This window comes from Lutra lutra, chromosome 2, assembly GCF_902655055.1.
Source record: "Lutra lutra chromosome 2, mLutLut1.2, whole genome shotgun sequence".
Lineage (NCBI taxonomy): Eukaryota > Metazoa > Chordata > Mammalia > Carnivora > Mustelidae > Lutra > Lutra lutra.
Genome location: NC_062279.1, coordinates 199,517,568 through 199,533,599, shown reverse-complemented (window position 1 = coordinate 199,533,599; position 16,032 = coordinate 199,517,568). Strand labels below are relative to the sequence as shown.

Below are 16,032 nucleotides of genomic sequence, written 5' to 3'. Positions count from 1 at the left end.
AGCTCAGCTGGGAGTCTGCTTGAAGATTCTCTCCTTCTGCCCCACCCTTCAGTCCCTCTCTCAAATAAATAAATTCTTTTTTTTTTTTTTTTTTTTTTTAGAAGATCACACATAGAGCAAAAACAGGGATGGAAGGAAGGGAGACAATAAGAAGGTAACATAGAACAAAGAACAAAGTCATATTATATTATCACCACAGGAAAGGGGAAACAGTTTTAAGGATAAACTAGATGACCATTAGATTTAATCATGGGAAAAAAGATTGGTGACAACAGATTTCAAATGGAGCATTTAGTATGGTAAGCAGAAGCATATAAATGATCACTGGACATTCACTGAACTAGATGGAGGAAGGAAAGGAAAACATGATGTTCAGAAAGAGAATCCAATCGGGACATCTGGGTGGCTCAGCCAGTTAAGCATCTGCCTTTGGCTCAGGTCATGAGCCCAGGATCCAGGGATTGAGTCCCACTGGGATCCTGGGATGGAGTCCCACATTGGGCTCCTTGCTCAGCGGGAAGTCTGCTCCTTCCTCTGCCTCCTGCTCCCTCTTCTTGTGCTCTCCCTTTCTCTTTCTCTAACAGATAAATAAATAAAACCTTAAAAAGAAGAAGAAGAAGAAGAAGAAGAAGAAGAAGAAGAAGAAGAAGAAGAAGGGGCGTCTGGGTGGCTCAGTGGGTTGAGCCTCTGCCTTTGGCTCGGGTCATAATCTCAGGGTCCTGGGATAGAGCCCTGCGTTCACAGGGAGCCTGCTTCCCCCTCTCTCTGCCTGTTGCTCTGTCTGCTTATGATCTCTCTGTCAAATAAATGAGTAAAATCTTTAAAATAAATTAAAAAATAAATAAATGATTTTTTTTAATTAAAAAAAAAAAAGAAAGAGAATCCAAGGAACACATTAAAAAATCATGCATCAGCCAGAGCCTGAAAGCATTCAAAGCTAGAACATTCAGCTTTCTTCTGACATGCCTACAAACAGAAAATTTCATGTGGTCATACTCTAAGATTTTAAGAGCAAAAACATTTATTCTTTAAAATCATTCTTTAGTTCAAGCAGAGTAACAATAATGACCTGTCACTCCAATCAGATTAATATCTAATTCCTTAACTTTGGGGGGAAAGTAGGGAGCTAGAAAGTAAGCCAATTATAAATTAATACTCTATGAAAGCAAAGGAGAACAAGGATCAAAGACACTGATGTTAAAACTTTAAAAAGCCATGGGACCTAAGAGAATTACTAATGCCAAGCAGGTATTATGATGCCAAAAATCATCTATACAAACTATTAAGATGAGAAGAAGCAGGTAAGGCCTCCAGAAATCTAACACAAGTGTCTATTTTAGTAACAAAGAGCGTGAGAAGTTACATGAGTATAAAACTAAAATGACCAGTTGAAGTTCAAATTCTAGGAATCACAAAATAATCTTCCACACACATATTAGCAATTTGTATATTTATACTTATTTGGGTCTTGCAAATAAGGTGGAAGGGACAGAAACAACAGTGCTAGCACATTAACAGCAACTGACAAAGCCTCAGTGTCAGGAAAACAGTGAGTGGTAAGGAACATAATCCATCTAAATAGCAAATTGTTATCTAATAGAAACACAGGACCAGTTTTACCAGATCTTCAGATATTTTAAGAAATGCCAAGAATCTAGATGTTCAAAAGAAATCTCGAAATTTTTAAATGCTAGCAATTCATTAATTTCTTTTTTTCCCCCAAATCTATGTGGGCCACTATTGTGCAAATGCAAGACACCAGTTTGCCAGTTTGCAAGTCCTTCCAGTGTAGGTAATGGAGAAATTAGAGAATTTTAAGTAGGGGATAACACAATTAGATTTGTATACAGAAAGTCTGCTCTGGAGCTGGTAAGAGAAACTGGAGATGGGGTGAAATATTAGGAAATTATTTCAGGTGCTGGGAAGATTAAAGATGCTTGGGGAGTAGTAACTTTCTAGATATGTTGCTTAATTGCATTTAAGAAATGGAAGGGGATTAACTCATCGTGGTATTGATCTAAAGGTTGTTCATTTAAATTGACTTTTGAAATGGCTTTGTTCAACCACTTCCTTCTTTACATATGTTCATCTTTATCCAATATGTAGCTATGGGGAACCCTACTAGTAAACATTCAACTTCAAAGAACTTATCCTAAGAGGTAATGAGAGTCTATTATAAGGCTCTTTTCCACTGGTGCCTGAATACTGGAGCAATGCAACAAGATCTCCTCTTTAAGAGTGTGCTCAGCTATTTTCTACTCCTTGGAATGCTGCTAGAGCATTTGCCCCATCTTTTTAAAGAAGTACAAGAGTTTTGAATGCAGTTAAGAATTAAAAAAACATTTGCTGTATGCATGAATGACCAGTACCCAACTTGGAGCCAAAAAAATTCTATCAGAACAGGAAGTGCCAGGCATAGGTTTCCTGTTGTAGGAAACACAGAAAAATGTAAGTTCAGATGTATCTTGCAAATTGACATGCATGGTATATTCTGCCCTCATCTGGGTTAGGAATAGAAACATGTGGGTCTTTCAATCATAAGCCAATGTTTACTTGGATGTGGGGGCCAAGAGTGAGGGACGTCATGATATTAAGATCATTTAAAAAAACCCTTTCCTAGTCTCTTCCCTTGTACTGGAATGTTTAGAGCCATTTTATCCATAACCGTTACAACTGAAACCATCCAAATGTTTACAGCTGGGGAGAGAGAAACTGTGGTACCCCCATGCACTGGAATACTACTCGGCAATGAAAGAGAACTACAGATACAAACAATGCGCTAAAATAAAAGCAGCATCGTGCTAAATAAAAGAAGCGAGACGACAAGAGGCTACGTACTCTGATTCCATCTCTATGGCAGTCTGGAAAAAGGCAACACTTAGCGGGACAGAAACCCAATCAGTGATTGCCAAGGGGTAGGGGTGCAGAGGTTGCTGACTGCGAAAGAGCGCCAGGGAACTTTCTGAGGTGACAAACATGTACTGAACCTTGATCATGAAGACAGTGAAACAGCATTATGTGTGTGTCATACCTCATTGAAGAGGACACCTAAAAAAGGATAATTTAATGTACATAAATCACACCTCAAGAACACACACACACACACCCAATACAAAAACAAAACCAAGAAGAGCCCTTCCCTTTGCGCAATCCCAACAAGGGGAGGAAACTGGCCCAAAGTGCACCTTCACGAGGCCCGAACGCTCTGGCGCGCACGGCCCGTGGCCCCGAGGCCGCCGCCAACTCCCGGGGACCCGGCAGAAGCTAGACAAGGCGGGGCAAAAGGATTTCGGAGCGAAGGGAATTCGAGGCCGCGTCCGCATCCACACAGCCGGGCTGGAAGAAGGCCCTCACTGAGGAGCAGCAGAGATGCAGGGAAAGGCGGCTGTCGCTGCCGCCGCCGCCGCGGCTCCCCCTGCTTTGGGAACATTTCCCGAGGCTCCTTACCGATGTTGCCTTCGATGGCAATTTTCTTGATGCGGGTCCCCTCAGAGCCGGTCGCGGGAGACGGGCAGCTCCTCTTCGGCGGGGTGGCCATTCTGGTCTCGCGGCGGCCCGGAGCGCAAGCAGGGAGGGCTGGGAAGTGGCCACAGGTGCGCGCGCTGGGGCTCGCGCCACTGCCGAACGTGACCTGACGCGCAAGCTGAGCTCCCGCCGCAGCAGGTTCTCCAGCCGGCGGGTCCTGGGGTTTGATTTTGGCGCGCGGAGGCAGCTGCGGATGGGGGCGGGACTGAGGCGCGGCCACCCGCCCTGCCGGGAAGCCACGCCCCCTCCCTCTCCCGAGCTGGCGGAGCCTCCCGCGGTCCCCAGGCCTTGGACGCCGCGGGCGGGGCCCCTGCGTGCGCGCCCGGCACGTCGGGTCACGCGGGGGCACGGGGCGGGGCGGCGCTCGCAATGGCGCGCCTCTTGCCGGAGTCGGGATGGAGGCTCCTGAGACCTGTGGGACCGGGGGTGGCCGCCGAAGATAGACGCTGAGCGAGGGCAGGCGGCGCCACCCGCCTTCATCACCATGAGTGGGCCGGCCTCCACTTTGAAGAACTGGCCTTTCCAGTGGGGCCTGTGGAGATAGAGCGTCTGGAACACAGCTGGCTGGGAAGCAGTGTGCGGTGCAGAAATCACACGGCTTCCCCTGTGTCGTCAGCCTGGAGGACAGCCGTCATGCTAAAGTGCCGCTGGCACCCCAGCCCTAAGGAGATGTACGGCACTGTTGATGCGTGCCAGGCACTGTTGCGAGAGCTGTTCTTGAATTAACTCGCAGTTAGTGTCCAGTGCAGGAAATCCCACCATTAGCCTGATTTATCAGTGAGGAAGCAGGCACTGAGAAGCTACTCGTTCGAAATATCAAAAGCAGTGAGTGGATCTGACACAGGAATGTATGCAGTCAGACACCACTCCACAGCAAACTTTTCCTGATGTCAAACCACTCTCCGAGTCCCATTTATGTTGAAAGAGAATATGCCACCCCAAAATATGCACTATGACATTATTTCAAAATAAAGGACAAGGACACTCTGCCCCTCCTTTGTCCCCACTAAAAGCAGGAGATGAATCTATGTGAAAGGTATCCTCCCTGTACCAGGAGAGTAGAAGGCCTCCTTATCACCAGATGGGGAATTCAGGGCCAGAAGGCCTATTAACAAACCTTGCTACTTCACCAATTTATTACCCCAAATCCAAACCCCATTTGTCTTGTCAGTTCTCACTAATTTATTGTTTGTCTAAAAGATTAAATGACCTATTTTGGTCACTACTTTGTATGTAGCTCCTATATATATACACACATAATGAAATTTGGTTTCCTCCTATGAATCTGTCTTGTGTCCATACGATTATTAGACCAGGCAAAGAACTTAGAAGGGTAGAAGAAAAATTTTCTGCCCCTACAATGCTATGTAGAAGTTACCACACTGGGTAGGTTTCTGTACACATGACTATGGACAGCTTAATTTTGCATGCCCTACACCTAGCACATAGCTAACAAATGCTAATTTTTGAATGCACACCTATGTGCCATGAACTCTGCTAAAAGACTGATCTAGCTGGGAACAGATGCAGTGTAGAAACAACCAGAATTCATTTTTAATCTTGGTAAAGATCTGCGAAACTCACTACCCAGTCTAGAATGGTTCCTTGAATGAAGAACCATTCATGAGTTAAATGGTCTATAGAAACCAAAGGCCCTATTACTCTGTTACTCTACCTTTCAAATACCAAGACATGAAATGTGTCTTAACGGTAGAGTCAGAAGGGGTGTAAACAGTGAATCCATTCTAAGAAATAGAAGGCAGAAATTAAAATGTGAATTCATGGGGAACTCTAGAATAAAAACAGCAAAAATCATTCTTTGTTAACATCCCTGTAATTATTTTGCTGTTATTATGTTTATTACTTTCATTTATCCCCCCAGTGATTACGCGCAGGATCACTGAAATGAAAAAGCCTCAACACTTGTCATCAGGGATGGCAAGGAAGCCCCAGAATCCATGGAGTGTTATATTCCACACCCAAGCTTCAAAAACCCATGAAATGGTAAAGATACTGGCTGTACTTAGAGTTAGGCAGGGTGAGGGAGACCTTCAAACAAGAGGAAAGTAGAAGAAAAGAAATTCCATATGGATCTGATAAAGACGTTTAGAGTTGAGAAGTAGGAATACCCAAGTGTGATTTCCACAAAAGAAAAGTAGTATAATGCTGAGATTGAGAGGTTTAAGCAGTGGAAAATTAAAGACTGGGTTCAGATTCCAGCTCTGCCAGATTCTGGGCTGTGAGAACTTGAGTTCTTCAAAGCTTAAAAGTGTTCCTTAAAAACACGAAGTAGATGGGGGAAAGAGGGAAACCTAGCTTTCTTGGCATCAGATTCAGCATAACTTACTATTTTCCTAAATAACCTTTGGATAATGCAAGAAAGAGGTAAGAGAAAAGCACTTTTAAAAAATATCCTTGGGACGCCTGGGTGGCTCAGTTGGTTAAGCAGCTGCCTTCGGCTCAGGTCATGATCCCAGCGTCGTGGGATCGAGTCCCACATCGGGCTCCTTGCTCATCAGGGAGCCTGCTTCTCCCTCTGCCTCTGCCTGCCATTCTGTCTGCCTGTGCTTGCTCTCTCTCCCTCTCTCTCTCTCTGACAAATAAATAAATAAAATCTTAAAAAAATAAATAAATAAATAAAAATAAATAAATAAAAATAAAAAATATCCTTGATTTTGGGGGTGCCTGGGTGATTAAGTCAGTTAAGCGCCAAACTCATAGTTTCAGCTCAGGTTGTGATCTCAGGGCCCTGATCTCAGAGTTGTGATATCAAACCCTGCACTGAGCTCTGGGCTTCGGTCAGAGTCTGCTTGAGATTCTTTCCTCCTCTGTTCCTCCCTGTGCTCACACGGCTTTCTCTAAAATAAATAATATCTTTAAAAAAAAAAAAAAAACTCTTGATTTTTATCAACAACTCCTTATCTGAAACCCTTGCAGCTAGATGTTTCAGAATGCAAAAATTTTTGGATTTTAGAAACATACAGTCGTGTAGTACATATGTATGTAACCATCCCTCACCCTCCTGCAGAGGTGTTAAATTAAATACACAGATAATTTGCAGTGAAACACAGATTTCACATTAAGTGGGATTGAAAACTAGTAACTCCAGATTGGGTTAAGTTTGCACCAAATTCAAGAAAATACTTGCAGTTTTCCAAGCTTTTCAGATTCTGGAATTGCAGATAAAAGACAGGGTGTCGGAACACCCAGCCAGTTGTGACCATGCTACCATTTTCACCCTTCTTTGCCAGAAATTTTAGAACTCCTTCAATTTGGGAATTCCTTTTCTTCTGTGGGAATGCTGGTATAACTAAAGACAGGATATTGACATATAGGTTTATTAAGAAAACTCTAAAGCAACTCAGAAAATGAGAACAAAGGGGGAAAAAAAAAGTCCCTGAATATTGATAAGTAGTGATTACAGCCCATGCATTTGTATACACCAACCTAACAACTTCTGTAAAATGGTATTTATTGACTTAATAAGCTTGGTTATAAATTACTCCTTGCAACCATCATTATTGCCTAGAAACATACGAATGCAGAAGCCATCATAAAATCAAGAGTGGGGAGTCAGGGTACTTCTAGCAAGTCTGAAGTGCAACAGCATAATAACTTGCTAGAAGGGCATGAACAGGGAGCCATGGATCCTATATAGCTCTTTATCAAAGGAAAATATATTATGCTGCATGCTAGGTCATCAAGAAAATGTGATACTGTACTCAATAGGCTATTTAACACAGGAGTTTAACATTTATTAAACATGGTTACTTAAAGGAATATTTAAAACTTGATACCAAAATGCATCATTCCAAAATAATATTATATACTGAAGAATTAACTACTTAAATTTAGTACAGTAGAGGCAAGTGAACCTAATTATCAAAATATAGTTCATTTTTACACGGGTATGTGTTTATTTCTTTATACACAATGGATGCTTTGTAGATACTATACGTGCAAAATAACAAGGTGTTTTCATTAAAGTATACAGGCACAAATCTTACCAGTATGGACTAGTATTTCTTCTTCTCCTATCTTTTCTATAAATATCAATTAGTGACACTGGGCAACTGTGGTGACTTGACGGTCCAAACACAAAATGCCTCTAAACATATATATCTCTAAATAATGGCTCTGAGAACACTCTAACACACACAATTCCTTCTGGAATTTAGGTATCAGGGCAAAATGAAGATCCTCCAAAACTGTTTATTAATATTCCTTATTGGTCTATAACAAAAATAAAATAATAGGTAAAAGCTTGATAGAAAGGCCAACAATTATGTTGCTAACCGTTCTCATGGCAGCAGAACATTTAAAGAAAACAAACAAAAGCACTGGCTTCAAAGTCAAGCCTATTTGGGTTTTTATATCTTGGTCCTCATGAGTGACTTCTACAATTCCTGGGTTTCAGTTTTCTAGTATGTAAGACAATGAGATACTAACCTCTGGGGTTGTTGTGAACCTTATTAAAAATAAGGCCTAACAGGGACACCTGGGTGGCTCAGGCGGTTAAGTGACCAGCTCTTGGTTTCGCTCAAGTCATGATCTCATCGGTTGTGGGATGCAGCTCCAAGTCAGGCTCCGAGTTCAGCAGGGAGTCTGCTTCAAGATTCTCTCTGCCTGTCTTCCAACTCACATGCACATATTTGTGTGCTCTCTCTCTCTCTCTCTCTAAAATAAATAAATCTTTAAAATAATGCCTAACAAATCTTAAATGTCCAACATATTCCATACTTTCAATATTTCTCTAGTAATGTGTTTAATGTGGGAACATCTACAGTAAATAATCAGTAATGCCAAGTCAGGATTCATGGCCAAACATAACTATTTATTAATTTTTTAAATAAACATTCAGTTTCTTCCTTTAAAAAACACCCTAGAATTTAAATATTTCCCATCCCATCACATACAAGTCTATATATGTTATTTACATCTCTCAAACATATTACAGATTTTCTGACATTCAGTATCCCCTTTTAAAATAAAATGATGGAGCAATTAAACTTTGATGATTAATAACTAGAATTTGAGTAATCTTGGCACAGTTTTCAATATACTGTTCATGTTGTATTTCATATTTTAGACCATTTTTCCCCATCCAGCTACTTAAAATAGAGAAAAACTGTGTATCTCCATGACAGCAGGATCCCTGTCTTTTGTATTCTCTGCAATATTTACACAGTGTGAATGCTGCCACTATGTTTCCATTTTCCATTTTTTGGTACTGGCAATATTCAGCTTTTGTCCTCAGAAATGATCTCTACTCAACTTTTAAGTCTTGTCATGTTTACTGTATTCTCTCTCAACTAGATTTCATGATAGTTCCTTCATAATTTTCAGTAATAATGTATAGGAAAATTTCAAACAGAACAAAAGTTAAGTGTTCTCCACAGGATTAGGGTCCTTATCACCTTAGTTATGCATGTACAAAAATAACAAATACAATCTAGTGGCTGTAAAAAACTATTTCCCCTAAAAATAGTTATCTCTGCAGAACAATTTAAGGAGAAACACGTTCTTAACATGAAAATGTGCTAATCTATTTTACAATTTGCACAAGTAAGTACTTCAGAAAATAAAAATGAAAACATGTGCAAAACCAACATAAGAATTTAATAACACAGAAGAAAAATTAAATATTAACAAAAATTTTATATCACTAATAATCTCAGGTTCAGTGACATAATTTAAATGAAGCTGTCAACCAAAAAACAACCCAAAAATACTTATATAAGTTGCACCTTCCAACACTTCTGCCAATGTACTGACAGAAAGTACTTCACAATCAGTAACAAGGAGGACCTGCACAATAAACCTATCTGTCTTGTTTTTTTAGTGCGATGGGGGGTCAGGAGATGGTAAATCAATAGCTTAAGGAAAAGGAGATGACAAACAGAATGAAAAAAAGGCCAGTGATTACAGTAGCTTTGAGAATTATAATCTAAAATTTTCTATTGCACAGCATTACATGCCCAAAAAGAATTTGCATCATACTTGCAAAACTGAGATTATTCAGTATTTTAATCTGTATTTTCTCTCCTATGGGTGAATCTTAATATTATGACAAAACTCCAATATTTAAGTTATTTTAGGAGTGGTTCTTCAAGTACTGACCCAGCATACTGTTTGTAAAAATTGGATCTATTCTTTAATATTGCAGATTAAGGTCCAAAATCAGTTTTCTCCTTGGTATACAGTCACATTTTCAAATTACAAAGTACAAATTACAAGTCCCACATCTTTTAAAAAGACACTGAAAATTTTAAAGTTATAAATGATATATGAAATGATTATACAATTTTAAATATTTTATCTGTGATATGCAGGCTTAAAACTCAGCATAATTATTATATAAAATTTATTCCAATTTCTTTGTACAATGATCTGCAGTCTTTAAATTCTTATTGTTCATTTGAGTGAAAATATGTTTAAAAAGTAAAGGCTGTTGTTACCTTAAGCTACTTCTATCTTAAATATTGGATCCATTTTTTTCTTACTATCCCTTCAACCAAAAATATCCTATAGTAGTTGAGATAAAATACAAAAGCTATCAGGGAAAGAAATAAAATTAGAAAACAAGAGATAGACTTTGATTTTTTAATTATATTTAGCTGTAAGGTAATTAAACTAAATTTTTAAAAATTAAATAAAACCTATACATCCAAATGATACTATCTACTTCAAAGTAGTGACATCAGGCACTACTCCTTTATTAAATGATGCTACCAATGCTCAAAACATTTTCTTCTGCAAATTCAGAACCTGTGGCAGTCTTTTGAAGTTCCCTAATGGTTTAGCTCTAAAAAAACAGAAAGTAAAGTTGGTTTGGTGACGGAGATAGGTCATATCAAGCTGCCAAAAGTTTTCAGTGCAACTAAAATGATGAATTTTCTTGCATAGTCATAAACCAATTCTCAGGTATCACTAAATGTTCTAAAAACATTAAACCTTCAAAACATAGCTGGAAAGAGTAGTGCTCCCACAGGAACCACTCTGAAGATCAACTCTCATTTGGATATTTAAGGTATGACATACTTATTTTAAAAGAAAGTCCTACAACTTAATAATTGTATCTTACATATTTTACCATTTCAGTGGTTATCAAAACCTCTCTCAGAGAGGGTGTACACAAAGGTATAAAACAAATGTCATTTTGCTATTTTCCCATAAGCAAGGAAAATGCTAATACATAAAACGGAGTTTGGTGATTACACGTAAAATATAAATATCCACATCATCTGTATTTCCTGAAGATAAGAGATTGTAGTGTTTTATCTTTCTTGATAACCAGGCAGTAACTCAGTCTGAGATATATTATACACTAAACCTGTCTTCTCCCACCCAATACATTTTATGCTGACCCTTTAGAATTTGCAAATGACAAAAGTAGAAAGAGCAATCTAAAATCTTTCAATTTAAAGTAAACTGACGGGACGCCTGGGTGGCTCGGTTGGCTGGACGACTGCCTTCGGCTCAGGTCATGATCCCGGAGTCCCGGGATCGAGTCCCGCATCGGGCTCCCAGCTCCATGGGGAGTCTGCTTCTCCCTCTGACCTTCTCCTAGCTCATGCTCTCTCTCACTGTCTCTCTCTCAAATAAATAAATAAAATCTTAAAAAAAAAAAAAATAAAGTAAACTGACCACCAATGCCTCTACCAGCTAAACTAACACATGCTACTGTTTTAATGCAGTCTAATGTCATGGTTTTTATGGGAAATAAAATAATCAAGTCAGCAAATGAAATCCAGTAGCACCATCTACTGCTTAGTGAAAGATTTTCACTTTGTTACTAATTTCTCTCCACCACCATTACTCCATCATTTAAAATCATTCCTAAAACTTGCTTCATTTCAACATTTAACCAAAGCATTGTGACAATAATACTACGTTAACTTACTATTTTATATTTGAAGCTTTTATTAGTGGGTGAGAAAACCAACTTTTGCTTTATATCTCTGTATAAAGAACAAGGGGGGAAATCATTATCTTGCTTATTTATAAATTAAATTAAGAGATCTGGAAAGAATCTAAGACACATTCATAAGCAAACTCTGCTGCAAAACCACGATTTGATCCTTATTCTGTAAAGGGCATCTTAGTGCTCATGGGAACTAAATCAAAGCAACGTTCTGTTCAATCAGTTACTTCTCACATGCTCCGGTGAGTGTTTCCTTGCCTACAGTCATGTAATACCATGTACAATTCCAGGCCTCTCCCTGGGAGAACTTCTCTACTTTGTTACCATATATACACTTACACATCTCCTTACTTCCTAATAATACCTCTGTTGAAAGGAATACTCAGAAGCAGGCACCTGAGATTCTGACACAGTGACAACTCCTATCTACATACAGTAGAAAGTAGGGCCTACTACTAAATATTAATTTACAGAAACATTTTTCCGTTTTTACAGTGTACTAGTGTGTAAGGCTTAAAAAGAGCAAGAACAATTTTTCACTATTCTCTACACATGGCTATTGCAACCCCTTTGTTACTAGGTTGATATAAAGTCAAATGCAATATGGAAGACTACTTGAAAAATCATGTGCTTCGTTTTCATAAATAAACAGGACCCAAAATTATTTGACACTAAATTTTATTTTTGAATCAACCATGGTGGCTGATACTACCTATCTGGGTAATAAAAGATTTGTTTTAAGGAAGTTAGCTTGTTCTCACTGCAATCTATGAAGAAACATTATCAATAAGTGTCCAATATATTTGCCTCTGCCAGGATTTCCTGTTACTTCTACTATTGGTACTTGGAGAATGATTGTTAGAAATGAAATGGAGAAAAAGGCAGTTCCTAATTATCATAATTGCAATGGCATTAAATTGTATCACTGCTCTCCTTGTTAATGGCAAAAACAAAGTGATTTCATTTTAGATTCTTTCCTACTGACCATTTTTAGTCTATATAATTTCAGAACAAATTTCTATTCTACAAGGAAAAAGGTGTGTATTTCAAACTGAGGGAAGACTATATAGAGGTAACTGAAGGAATGAAATTTACTAGAAATTACATAATTAAAACTGGAAGCCTGAAAAAGATACTTCTTGAGAATAAAACTGAAGTAAAAAATGCTAATATTATTTTTAAAACTAAGTTTCTGAACCTTTTACTCATGGGAATAATTCACTAGAAAGTCATGACAAATAAAATGTAAAAGTTAATACTACCAAATTAGTACTTTCATTGTTTGATATCACTGCAAAGAGAAAGATTTCATTTCACAGTGGAAAAATCAGAAGTCAGAATGCTTCAAATTGGGCCTATCATAAGCAAAGAAGGTACTGTATCATTTTAAAATGACAGGCAAACACCAGCTCCATTCACTGAATGGAAATGCTGGAGTGTGATCAATTCCTCCAAACGGTCCTTAAATTTCATGATTAACGTCTACACCTAAAATTAATAATTTATTTTTAACTTCTCATGGAAGTTGATTCTTAAAAGGAAGTCTCTAAGACTTTGTTTACAAGAAATGGATTAAAATCTTCATGCCACTCTATTCAATGATTTTAAGACAAGACCTTTTGAACTTGACTCACCATACTTATCCCATCTATAGCTCCCCACACAAACTAACCCTCCCAACCAAGCACACACTCCTATCCATCCCCTCCTCTTCAAAACAGAAGGGAATTCTGTAGACTTATGGCTCATTTGGCAATTGCTAAGAAACCTCACAGTTCAGCATCACCTCTGAAGATGGCAAACCTATATATAACCTGAAATTTTACACCTACAGTGCAGTTAACACGTGGAAAGAAGCTAAAATACAATAGGTATTACACTCCAACGTCCTCAAGTTTTAATATCACAGATACCAAGAGATGGAAAAAGATCTGCTTGTAGAACTTTAAGCATTTGTTGAACAGAATTACCACCAATATCAAAAAATAATACTACTTTTTTATGTTCTACATGCACACCTTTACAAATTGTGTTTCTTCAATGTAGTAAAAGCTGGAGATCACCAATTTAGGTAAACTATGGCTTTTATCACAGATGTTTTAAAACATGCATCAGTAAGTGCCCTGGGTAGTATTCCTAATATTTCAAGCCCTGTTCAGTTCTATGTCTGTGCTTTGCACCTCAGAAGTGAGCCTGCCAAGGCACTTAAAAACATAAGTCTCTTGGGGACTTCAAAAACTGGCCACAATTTACACAACACAAAACCCCCATCCATCAGCAATCTAATCAAGTAAGCATTTTCTTTCAACACACAGTATTATCAAAAATTCTGCAAGTAATCAAACCAAGTAAAAAAACAAAAACCGTATGCCAGCCACTATGACAAAATTGGTTCTTGGCTTCCTCTAGCAACAGAGTATGGTTTCATTTATTCAGAATAAAGAAATTCAAACCCAAACAAGCCCCCCAAACCTAGGACAAAAATGACTGAGATAAAAATAAAACACAACAAAATCCATATACACTCAACACACTTCATCTGAGGAACAAGTTGCACAGCTCTTCATCCTTTTATCTGTCCTTTGAGGTGAGTTTTTCAATCAGTTCTTGGAGTGGTGCAAGTTCTCTTCTATCGATAAGGTTGAATTCCTACGCATGTTAAAGACAGGAAAAAATAGTCATATATTAGATATATTATTTACATCTTATTCCAAAGCAGATGTCTATTAACACTTTTTGGAAATTAGCTTTCAAGGTCAATAGAAGTCTAATCTTTAAAAAGAAAAAAAAAAAGTTTTTCTCTTCCCTAGCTATGTTCTCCTTAGACAAATCACTTAAGCACTTTGGATATTATGTTGTACATGTCTATAATAACCCTAGAGTAAATCCCCCACCATAAAATTACTGTGGGGTCTAAATGTGATCCTGTGTGCTAACCACTTCGTGTAATCCCTGGCATAAAGTGATAACTCAGTAAGTGGGAATGTTTTTTTTGTTTGTTTAAGATTTATTTATCCATTTGACAGAGAGAAACACAGCGAGAGAGGGAACACGAGCAGGGGGAGTGGTAGAGGAGAAGGAGGCCTCCCACGGAGCAGGGAGCCCCATATGGGGGCTTGATCCCAGGACCCTGGGATCAGGAACCAAGCCAAAAGCAGACGCCCAACTACGCTTAACGACTGCGCCACCTAGGCTCCCTGTGAGCATTGCTTCTTGTTAAAAGGGAATAACCTGAGTATCATTCAGACATAGTTAACCAGGTGGGGAACCAAAAGATCTAGCATCTCAGGCAATTTCAGGATTATAAGAAGAGTGAAAAGAGTTAACAGACCACATACCCTTATCACCTGCTGCCATCTGACTACCCCCTAGATCTAGAGGTACACATATCAGAGATATGACCTTCCCTTGAAAGAATGGGCCCAAGGATAAGGTCCATACAGGCACTGGAAATAAAAATGGGACCATGAGGAAAGGAAATTCTGAAGTGTCAGGTACCTAAGCACAAACCAGTGGAATCTAGGAGATATGTTCTTTGCCCTGTGGGGAGTACAGCTAGAGAAGGGTCAGAATAGGGTTCTCTAAATAGTAGGGCCCAGGGCAGAGGCCCCTCTTGCTCAGTCAAGGGGTGACTGTGTAACTAATGGACTTAGCTTTAAGATGGTCACAGTGTCTTGAGATATAAAAAGGCTCAGATGCGGTAAATGGTTTATTATCAATCCCCTACTATTTGCTAAGAGTTGAAAGATAACATTGTACTTTAAGATAAGATCATACAGGGGTGCATGGATGGCTCAGTTGGGTGGGCATCTGACTTCAGCTCAGGTCGTGATCTCAGGGTTCTGGGATCAAGCCCCGTGACGTGATGGGATCCACACTCCGTGAGGAGTCTGCCTCTGCTCTCCCTCTCCCCTTACTCATGCTCTGCCCTCTCTCTAATAAATAGATAAAAGTCCTTAAAAAAATAAGATAAGATCATACAGTAAGATAAAACTAACCCTTTTGGTGGAAGAATATCCTCTAAATCACTAAAACCTGAACACTGGCAATCATGTTCTGCCTAAGCCAAAGCACAGAAGAAAACTATGAGATAACATTTTCTTTGTATCTATGGGTGTCTACAGATAATATTCCATGGTAAAGTAACTGCTCGGAGCAATAGTTTTGGCAAGTTAAGATCTCCTAAAATGTGTTTATATAGGTGAAATTAAGACACAAAATGTGTGGGGCGCCTGGGTGGCTCAGTGCGTTGGAGCCTCTGCCTTCGGCTCAGGTCATGATCTCAGGGTCCTGGGATTGAGCCCCGCATTAGGCTCTCTGCTCAGCAGGGAGCCTTCTTCCCTCTCTCTCTCTTTCTGCCTCTCTGCCTACTTGTGATCTCTGTCAAATAAATAAATAGTCTTTAAAAAAAAAAAAAAGATACAAAATGTGTATGTTCAGTATGAGAGGTTAAGTATACAGGGAAAAATAAACACATTTTTCTTTAGTGGACAGAGAGTAAGGAGAGGGCATTTATAAGCATATGCCCATAGAAATATAAAAAAAAAGATTACACCTATTCAAGACTTGCACTTCTGCCTATC

General features: G+C 39.0%; 2 protein-coding genes across 2 annotated transcripts in view; both read right to left on the bottom strand.

Annotated features, from left to right (window-relative positions):
- The window catches only part of DCK (deoxycytidine kinase), a 28,112-nt gene extending 24,317 nt beyond the window's left edge, over positions 1 to 3,795 (bottom strand). The window contains exon 1 of the mRNA XM_047719483.1: positions 3,448 to 3,795. Coding sequence (XP_047575439.1) covers positions 3,448 to 3,538 — 91 coding nt within the window. The 5' untranslated portion in view covers positions 3,539 to 3,795. The remainder of the gene's footprint in view (positions 1 to 3,447) is intronic.
- A 9,640-nt stretch (positions 3,796 to 13,435) lies between these two features.
- The window catches only part of MOB1B (MOB kinase activator 1B), a 47,468-nt gene continuing 44,871 nt past the window's right edge, over positions 13,436 to 16,032 (bottom strand). The window contains exon 6 of the mRNA XM_047719481.1: positions 13,436 to 14,098. Coding sequence (XP_047575437.1) covers positions 14,021 to 14,098 — 78 coding nt within the window. The 3' untranslated portion in view covers positions 13,436 to 14,020. The remainder of the gene's footprint in view (positions 14,099 to 16,032) is intronic.